Below are 10084 nucleotides of genomic sequence, written 5' to 3'. Positions count from 1 at the left end.
AAGCCTGGCTACAAAACCAGTCAATGGCATGGGATGATAGATGCTTTTATTTTTCACCCAGTAGAACAATCAAGTGGAAGATTATTAAATGGGGAAAACAGCAGCTTTGATGGGCCAGATACCAAGTAATCCCTGAAATGTGTCCAGTGATCTGTCAGTGGAGCAGAACTGGGCTTCTTTGGATTCTCTTCAGTGGATAATGTATTTGCAAAAAATACAGTTTAGAGTTAACTGAAACCAGTCATCAGATTAAGAAAAAAGGCAAAGGCAAAAAGACTACTAACATTAAAACATTTTCTTTCAGCATTTTCAAAACAGAAGGTTTCACATTTTTGCTTCAAAGCAACTTGTTACAGCCCAAGACATAACATTTGTTAAAAAGTTAAAATGCAACCCTAGAAATTAATGTTCCATTTTGGTATGACAGTATTTGTTTGTTTGTTTCAATTTTTCCCTTTTTCATTCCACTGAGAAAATGGAAAAAAAAAAATCGTCTCAGGTCACCCTTACATTTTTTCTCATATTTTTCAGTTCAGCCTGCAAACTGAAAAACCAGGTGGGCACAGCCTACTTGGGAGTTTATTTCTATTTGAATCAGATCTAAACCAAAGGGGAAGTTCACTTCACCAGGTAATACCAACCAGAATCAAGGTATTTAGGAGATGTAAAAACACTGAAAACGGGAGGAGCCATGGCTGTTTACAAGGGGCTGAACAACCCAGGAGAACAGATCTCCTGGCTCTAAAGAACATTGCCATCTACGAGTTTCCTGCTATGCCATCCTACTTTCACATAAGGCAATTTATAAACTGTGGGTCTGATCCCGCATTTTCAGAACCTGACTGAGATGTGCTGACACCACTTATCTGTGAGCAATGCAAGATCCAGGTAACCCACCCTAACCTGCTCTAAGCAAGGGGGCCTGGGGGTTTTGGGGTTGGGGGAAGCAAATGGAGAGAGACACAACACTCTCCCCACCAGCAACACTGGAGCATCACTCACGTGACCTGAAAACAACATCCCTTTTTTGCAGAGTGCTACCACTTCTGCAGGGACAATACAGTACTGGATAGTTGCTCTGCAAGCTCAATAAAATGAAAAGGCTTTACAAGGATCTTTGTTGGGACAGTCATCTGGTTCAAGCACAGCAGAGGACAACAGCAAAAAAACCCACAATAAATTAGGTATCAGCTTTCTAAATGGTCTAGAACAGTTACTATAAGACAAAAATCACAGCTCTGGTAACTTAGAATCTTGTCCTTTTTTAAAAAAAACAAAGCTATTATCCACAGGTTTTGCATAAAAATAAACATTTTAAGCTGACAGCATTATGTTAATTGGATCAACCCGCTTTTTAATATATATATCTCTATGTATATTTAAATGTATATTTTTATATGAATAATCTTTAAAGGAGTAATGGGAGTCACAAATGCATAAAAATAGATATTTTGAAAAACGAAAAAGAGTAATAATAAAGACAACCCTGATGAAAAAGGAAAAAAAAGTCAAACAGGGCAGTATTCTAAAGCAACAGCTCACCATACTATAATCCGTGGAGTCCAGTCCTTCTGTATTGTGAGCAGTTACTCCTAAATACTATTGGGGTTTCTAACAGTGATGCAAAATAAATTCCTGCACATTTTGTCTTTTAAAAAGGAGACGAGATTTGGGCATATAGGACAGATTTAATGCCTGTTACATTGCTGTAAATAACTAGCATGGATCATCTCCCAAGCTGAAAGCAGGAAGAACTCCAACAATGCTTCAATCTACAAGAATATATTTTCTAATCAAAACCAGATCTGTTCCTCCAAACCAAGTTTGTTTGTTAAAAAAAAAAACAAAACCAAAAACCAACAGTTTTGCCCTACAGTGTTTTACTGTTGTTTTTTACAAATAATCCAAACAGATTGGAAAAGGTGAGATTTTCAGTACTCTGTCAGCATTTCGTGCAGCTTTGACATAAGCCAGCTCCTACTAGTTTGGAAGATTATTTCAGAGTGATCCTGAGCACAGCATAACTTCACTGTTAAAAATCCCTTTAGGGCAAAACGATCATGGGGAGGAGGGGAAGCTGTAAAAAATTAAAATAGCCTGACTTGCTTGCCAGCTGCATCAGTATTCAAGTAAAGTTTATAAAGTACCTCTGTGGGACTTTAGAGTCTTGGAGAGTCAGACCGGCTTATATTAACAAGTGTAATATGCACTTAGAAACAGCCTTGTCATCTGCTTGTCTAAACTAAAAAAAAAAAAAAAAAAAAAAAAAAAAAAAAAAAAAAAAAAAATTAAAAACAAATATAAGCAAAGAAAAGGTAAAGGACTCAGCATCAGTATTAGACTGCAGAGTGTCCTTTTGACACTGACACTTTCATATTCTTGCTTCCTTTCTAATGCATTACAATAGCATGAAGTCACACAGCCATTTTAAACGAGCATTTCAAGAGTCCAGTTTTCATAGAGGTTAACTTGATCATCAGCACAGCACTGGAGAAAGCTGATCTAACGATATTTCACTTACAGAACTCTTCAAAGGAAAATAAGAAATACAACTCCACAAAAAACAATGCCAATGAAAGCACAGAAAGTAGGTTTGTTTTTTTTTATCAGTGTTTTCTCTTTGATATTCTTACAGAAAAAAAAAATTCTTCCCTTATCTCTGTCTTCAAAAGCAAATTTTCTAACCAGTAGATTTTAGAGCTATTTTCCATCTACATAAATCTAACCTTTTCTGAAAACCACCAATAGGTTTGGGTTTTTCTGGGGGAGTAGAGGATGGGGATATGTATGGTAGAGGATTCTCTCTCCTAAATTTCAGAGACATCCAAATGGCATCTGTTTGTTTGTCTTGTTTCTCCTCTTGAATTTGTCCATTCCCCTTAGGATTTCACAGGCCAACACTACTGTGAGAATTTAGGTGTCTGCATTTGAAAGAACTTTGGACTGAGCACAGCTTCACACATTTCACCTTCTTCATGCCCTTTCCATGTAGTTTCTTCTATCTTCACATGTATAAAATCACAGTTTATGTAACATTGTTTTAAAGGAAAAAAATAAAACACACACACATACATTGTAGTGGTGAACACAATACACTAAATCTTTTTTTCAACAGCATAACAGAAAATTTGGCCTATTGTAGGTTGAGGATGTAGGGAAGGCTGAATTTTTATGGTTGCCATGCAAGCCACCTTCAAGACAAAATAGAGTAACCCACCCAAGAGCAAATGCAGCTTCTACACTCAAGCCATTCAACAAATACTGCCTTTCCAGGAATCAGACTGACATCTGACAATTCAGTCAATGCAGTACTTGGGGAACTTCACTGAGTTGCTTCTGCATCAGTCCTTTGAATCCAAATGCTGCTTAAACCATAGGGGAAGAGGGTATCTGAATTGCCTTATTATTATTAATATGTATATATTTCAATAACACTTTGAATTTCAATTAACTTCTGAAACCTTGCCCTTTGAGAAGAACACACCCTTTAAGTTGACTTTTTTTCTATTCCTTCAAAATTCTCTCTTCTTTTCCTTTTGTTGTTCTTTTTCAATTATCTAGCAGAAAACTTGCTTTCTTCCAGCAGAAATGCAGCTGGTTGGCTTGGACTTTCACTGCACCCGTTCTGTGAAATTCTCAGGGAAAACCCCTCGGCATTGGTCAAGTTCCTTACGCTGGATCCAGTCAGACTCCTTCACACCCATCAGCCATCCTTCGTCCTGGAGGAGAAGACAGAGATCAGATGCTAAGGGACAGATGTGAGCAGGGATTTTTCTTACACAGAAAGTGTCAAGGCATTACCAAAGCCATGCTCTTATTTGGCTTGGAGACAATCCAGGAGGAGTAGAGGGGAGAAGGAAAAAACACTTTTGTTTCCTTTTAAACAGAGAAAAGGCTACATCCCACCAGAGTTCATACCAAAGCTCCCATCTGACCCAGACTCTACAGACACAGTAAAAAATAAGCAAGTGTAACAGAAACATGTCATAATTTACACCCACTGAAGCAGGAGAAATTCTGCCAAAAAAGACTCCAGATCTGCAGCATGGGAATCACCTGTCTCACCCTTCACAATGCAAACATGAGAGGTCTAGCATTCTCCATAGCCATAAAAGAGACAGGCACCTTCAGTATGTAATTCACCCCATCCATCTCAGGCACAAGTCTTTGGAAAGGATGAATCAGCCCCAGGAGGTGCTCATCCTTGCTCCAGTCAGAATACCCAGATGATTGGCATTTTAGAGGTGGTACAGGCAAAATGAGTCCAATTTGCTACACTGAAATCCTGTTCCATGGGAATTGGGAGCTGAGGAACCCAATCCATCTTCCCAAAACTCCGCAGTCTGTTTGGCTTGATGGAAGGTGAGGTTAGCAAAACTCCCAAATTTTGGCTACATGTGATTTGGTCTCTCAATAAGGTCTTCCCTAGCCTCCAAACTCTACATCTATAAATACAGATGAATTTTCACTTAGGCAAAAGGAACCCTGCTTGGTAGAATGTGCTCATGAGCAGAACCACATTTCCCACCCCCTGCCTGCAGGCTGTCTGGCATTAAGATTTCTGCTCCATCCTAGGCACATGAGGGAGATGCTCAAGGTATTCAAGATATTCAAGGTGGGAGAGCTGCACTGAGCTTGCAAATCAGGTATACAACCAACATTCTCTGCATGCCTTGGAGCTGCCACTATGGAAGCTCTCCTTCAGCAGGCACATACCCCACTACCCCACTCACTAGCAGTGGGGCAGCCTATGGGTTTAGAGTGCAGCATAAGGCATGAGAGCTGTACAGCTCCAGAGCCTGCAGGCTCACTTAGCCCTGACTGCTGCCTTAGACTGGAACATTCAGGAGAAATCATGGGAATGACACAAGATGGGAGCCCATCTGCAGCAGCCAGCTGCAGGGGTTGTGGAAGGATTGACATGCCATAAATCAGGAAGACAAACAACGAGGCAGAAGACACTGGGCCCAAGTGTCTAGAAGGCAGCTTCCAGCTCACAGCACGTCAAGCACAAAAGCTCATCCATTTGCACATAGTGCTGTGCCATACAGCATGCATGCATCACTCCCACCACATCCTGTAAGAAGAATCTCCTCAGCTGTAGGGATTAGACATAAGGACCCTTGACAATTTTAAACCACATGAATTGAAGTGTCAGCTTAGAAGTGTTGCTGCTCTCAACCCTTTCTTCTATCAAGAGAGATGAATCCAGGCCTGGACATACCCACAAACTGACACCTAAGCTGCAAGGTAGGGATGTGAATCAGTCTAGTATCCTAAGCTCCCTCCACTCACGTGCACTGATCATGCACATGTTAACAGCCAGCAATTCCTGGCTGGGTATGGTTGAGGTTAGGGAAATGAGCTGTAGCACAGGATACACTGTAGAAGGGTTAGAGGGCTTCAGTGCAGCTACAGTCATGTTAGCAACACTCAGAGCTCACCCTCTGCAGCTTGGAGAGTCTCGAGTTCATGGCTGTTGCACCCACATCCAGCTAAAGTGCAAACACAGGGCGTTGAAAAACTCTGATCCAAAAACGCCATCTGCTCCACAAATGCCATCTCCTACCACAGAAACTGGGGGAGCTGAAACTCATTTCCCACCCAGAAAGCTTTCTGAGAAAGAAATGCTCACAAATCCTTGTGCAGGGCAGTCCCATCCAGCGGGGAGTCTTGGCTCCAGAAGGAATCAGTGCCTGTTCCCTAAAAACCTTTTCTCCCCTAGCTGTGTGGGAACTGTTGACATTTTATAGCTCCATTTCACAAGCATCACGAGGCAAGATCTGCCTCCATAATTCACAAAGGCAACAGTTGGCCACAAAGAGGATCTAAATTTTCTGAGTTAGTGAACTACGTCATCTTCTCTTTAGCCCCTGTGGAATCCAGATCTTATCTGAACTTGGCCAAACCTAAAGAGCTGATGACTGCTCAATCGATTTGGAGAATTCTCTTTCTTTTCCAAACAGAAACATAGAAATGTGAGCACTAATTTTATAAACTCACCACCTCTCTCAGTGAAGTAGTAAAACTCCTGCAGATTGTCAGCTGGATGCCCTCAAACACAGAAAGTGAGGAGGACTTACTCAATGCTTCTAGAAACAGCTCAAATTAAAGAAAAACGTGACCAAGTAAATTCAGGTTAAAGATGGGCAGCAAGACTTTTCTCTGGAGCTGAGACCTGCTCTAGCCTTTGATTCTGCTGCCATCTCCTGACCAAACACAGTCATTTGGAAACAGCCACTGCTGTGCTGAAATGCAAGACATCATCCACCACCAACTGCTTTCTCAGAGCTCCAACATTTTTCAAAAGAGAAGAAAACGTCATAAGATATGAGTCACTTCTTTCAATGCCACAGTCGGTGCTGCAGTGGTCATAGGGAACGTGCATCAAGTTAAGGGGCAGTGAAGAAGCAAAGTATAGGCTCTGTTGGGCTTCCTGATCAAGAGAGCCACTGTATTGGCTCAAATGTTCTTACAGGGACAAGAACCCACGGCTACTCCACATGCTTTATGCAGCACAATGCCTCCACTTTCCAATGACAGGCAGAGTCCTCCCCTCTTTTGCACGAAGCCAATCTCAAGCTCAAGGACAACCGGCTCTCTTGCCAGCCCCCAGCCACAAACTAATGGCTCAGCATCCAGCCAGCCAACTGTTAGTGAAGAAAGAAGCAGCTCAGGAAACCCCCCTGGCTCCACCTGGCCCAGGCTCACACCTTTCTTCCCCCACTCACCTGCTCCTCAGGGTTCTCAAATGGAATCACAAGCACCACGTCCCCAGCCTTCAGCTGCAGCTCGTCAGTGTCAGTGGCTGTGTAATCATGCATGGCCTGGACCTGCAGGGACAGGACAAAAGCACTTTGAGCACTATAGCCTATAATGCCACCTGAAATCAGACTTCATGTTGTGAGCCTCCTGGAATTCTTCAGGGCTTTGCCATTCTTCTGCTTTCAGAAGAACTTACAGAAAAAAATGGGAATGACTAAAGCAGAGAAGTGTTCCTATAGTAAGATGCTGTAAATTCTCACTTTAAGGGCACGATACATCTTGCTTTCTTGCTACCATACTCCCTTATGCACATTAAATTTGTGGCTTATCCTCACCCAAAATCACTCCTTCCTCCACACCTTTGCTGCAAGTGATCTTTGGCATATTCAGAATACCCACTCAAATTCCCTGTCTAGTCCTATACCTTTCTCTGCTAATCTTGGGTTTCTAACTTCCCCAAACACCAGAGTCCTTCCTTCTTCCTGCTGGTGTTCCCAACTCTTCTCAATTTCCCACTTGCACCAAAGTTTAACTTTTCCTGTCAGGAGAACAACATTTTATCCACTATCAAGTCTGTGACTGACATCACCACATCACCAAGACAGAAACCACTCCAGCAGAGAGAACAGGTTTTGCTGCACAGTACAGCAAAGATACAACACCTTTAGGTGCTGATGCTCTTACATAATCCTTTGAAACATCTGGAACTGCATGAAGCTGCACTGCTGGAGAGCAAAGTTTATCTCTCCTTCAACTTTCATTCTGTCTTTCAACATGGCCTACCTCATGGCCATGCTGAGTGACAGCACTTAATGCCTTGCAGGGGAGAAAAAACCATCACCAGGAACTCGATTCTGCACAATCACACACTCACCTTGAACAGAAATCCTGGGGGCATGTCAGCTCTCTCAGATGAAGCACCTCCTTCCACAGTGCCATTGACGGTTGCAGGGAAAGTTTCCACAACAACAGCAGGCAGAGAGCCCTGGCAGGCAGTGGCAGCCAAGGGAGGGAAGAAAAGCCATTGAGAAAAGAGAATCCAAAACTGAAGCTCCAAGTCCGCCCTGGAGGATCCAGACCCCCAGCCATCCCGTGGCTTCAGTGGATCTTCCCAGCACATCAGTCAGCAACAAAAACACCCCAAGGGACAGCAGAGCCAGCAGCAATAAGGCAGGATTGGTGACTGCTGTCTTTCTCTGCCTAAGGCTGCAGAAAGGCAGGAATGAGTTATAGGTTTCTCCTGAGACCATAATGCCCGGCATTTCCCAGTTGCTGTGGTCACAATGCAATCTCATAGAGCCCTCCTGGAACAGACAACTCAAATGTGACCAAGCTGTGTCACAAAAAAAAGAGAGGAAGCCTGGATATTCAGGAGACAGCCAGAGCCCAGAGGACAGGGTAGGTAAAGTAAATGGCAAGCAAGGGGGAATCCAGCTGACAACACAGCTTAGGATAGCATGGGCTGTGGGCTGACTTTATAACATGGGTGAAAGGACAACTTTTTACTGAATTTTCCAGCAGAACTTTCTCCCTAAGCATTACAGAGATAAAATGCAACTAAGCCTAGTCCTTGAATAAGAGCACTGTAACTTCTTTGGTGGCAGGGATTTGTTTTTCCAAGCAGCTACACAGCTCTTTTCCCAGCCCAGCCTCCCACATGTGCTGTATAACAAAGGGATGGAGAAAAGGGATTGCTGTCCCTTCAGGTGTTTACCGATCCTGAGTCAGCTTCAGTTTTAGATGCTTCAGCTCCAGCTGCTGCTTCTGATCCAGCTGCTTCAGCTCCAGCACGAGCAGCTTCTGCAGGCTGCAATACAAAAGTCACCCCAGTGGGAAGTTACTCTCATTCCGGCAAGTGTGTGCAGCAAGTGCAGCCCAGCCTGTCCAAGTGCTCTGTGCCACTGCCTGAGCCCTCTGCTGACTAACAGCTGAGACACTGTAGGGTCTGGCTACATTTCTGTCTCCCCCTTTCTCTGCAACTCATGGAAATCCCAACAAAGCCAGAATCCCTCAACTCCAGCCACACAGTAGGCAATAATTCAGAGGCAATCAATTAAAGGCCAAAAATTCTGTGTGCCTCTTGCTCTTCACGATCTAAACTGCAGACCTGCTTTACACACACACAGCATTTATTATTAGCTCTAGATCGCCCACTCGTAAGAGAATACAAATTCTCTTGCACGCCAAAGAACAAGGATCTTACCATAGTCTACTTCCAAGGATCAACAACTACAGAATATTTAAGTAATTGCCTACTCCCAGAAACAAAAGAGCATGGTAATAATGTGTCCATCTATAGAATTTAGTCCAGACCCAGCATCAACATAACATCAGCACTGAATCAAACAGGATGCTGTGCTAACTCAGTCCCTTCGATTTTGGACAGACCCAAAGAGTTGTGAATTTGGATTCTGTTGTGAATATTCTATTACTAAGAAGTTCCTATGAATATTTCAGATGGGGTGTGTAACACATCTGTGTTGATGGGAAGTTTCTACTGCACAAAAGCTGCCACCACCAAGGCGATTCAGTATCACCCACAAATCACTGCCTAGCAAAGACTGTTCTAAAAAGCCTGGGGACAGAGGTTTCTGTGCACAACAAAAGACCAACCAAACACCTATGACAGACTTCCAGTCGTTCAAGATTTTATTCTCCTCTGTCTGGAATCAGGTTAACTCTTTTTAACACAAAACAAAGATATTAATCTGCCCCTCCCAGAAACTGCAACAATGGAGGAAGTATGTTGGAACTGGTAGCACCAAGGCTGCAAATCAGCCCCTTGGGAGACTGGCCAGGCAGCATCTAGGAAGATTCCCAAGATGTGCCATTATTGATACATGGGAATACCCAGCTTTAGCATGCCTACATGCCTCATACATTTGATGAGCACATGTTATCCTGCTTCAGCTGGGATAGCTGTTTTTCTTCCTAATAACTGATACAGGGCTGTGTTTTGGATTTAGGATGAGAATAATGTTGCCAACACTGATGATGTAGTTGTTGTTGAGCAGTGCTTACACCAAGTCAAGGACTTTTCAGCTTCTCATGCCACCCTGCCAGCAAGGAGGCTGGGGGGCACAAGGAGCTGAGGGGACACAGCCAGCACAGCTGACCCCAACTGACCACAGGGGTGTCCCAAATGTCATCATGCTCAGTGTATAAACGAGGGGAAAATCTGAGCAGGCACCACTGCTTAGGAATGAGCTGGGCATCAGTCAGCTGGTGTTGAGCAATAGTTTTTCATTTGCCTCACTTGGGTTTTTCTGGGTTTCATTTATTACTGTTATTTTCCTTTTCATTACAATTATTATTATTC

General features: G+C 43.1%; 1 protein-coding gene across 8 annotated transcripts in view; it reads right to left on the bottom strand.

Moving 5' to 3' along the window:
* Nucleotides 1–3073: 3073 nt before the first annotated feature.
* Nucleotides 3074–10084, bottom strand: part of BIN1 (bridging integrator 1) — an 88228-nt gene continuing 81217 nt past the window's right edge. For all 8 annotated transcript variants that reach the window (XM_088168237.1, XM_088168240.1, XM_088168238.1 and 5 more), the window contains 4 exons: nt 8480–8572; nt 7640–7750; nt 6732–6833; nt 3074–3719 (listed from right to left, as the gene is read on the bottom strand). In XM_088168237.1, coding sequence (XP_088024363.1) covers nt 3612–3719; nt 6732–6833; nt 7640–7750; nt 8480–8572 — 414 coding nt within the window. In that variant the 3' untranslated portion in view covers nt 3074–3611. The remainder of the gene's footprint in view (nt 3720–6731; nt 6834–7639; nt 7751–8479; nt 8573–10084) is intronic.

This window comes from Sturnus vulgaris, chromosome 7 (genome assembly GCF_052056855.1).
Source record: "Sturnus vulgaris isolate bStuVul1 chromosome 7, bStuVul1.hap1, whole genome shotgun sequence".
NCBI lineage: Eukaryota > Metazoa > Chordata > Aves > Passeriformes > Sturnidae > Sturnus > Sturnus vulgaris.
This window is presented reverse-complemented; position numbering and strand designations above follow the sequence as displayed.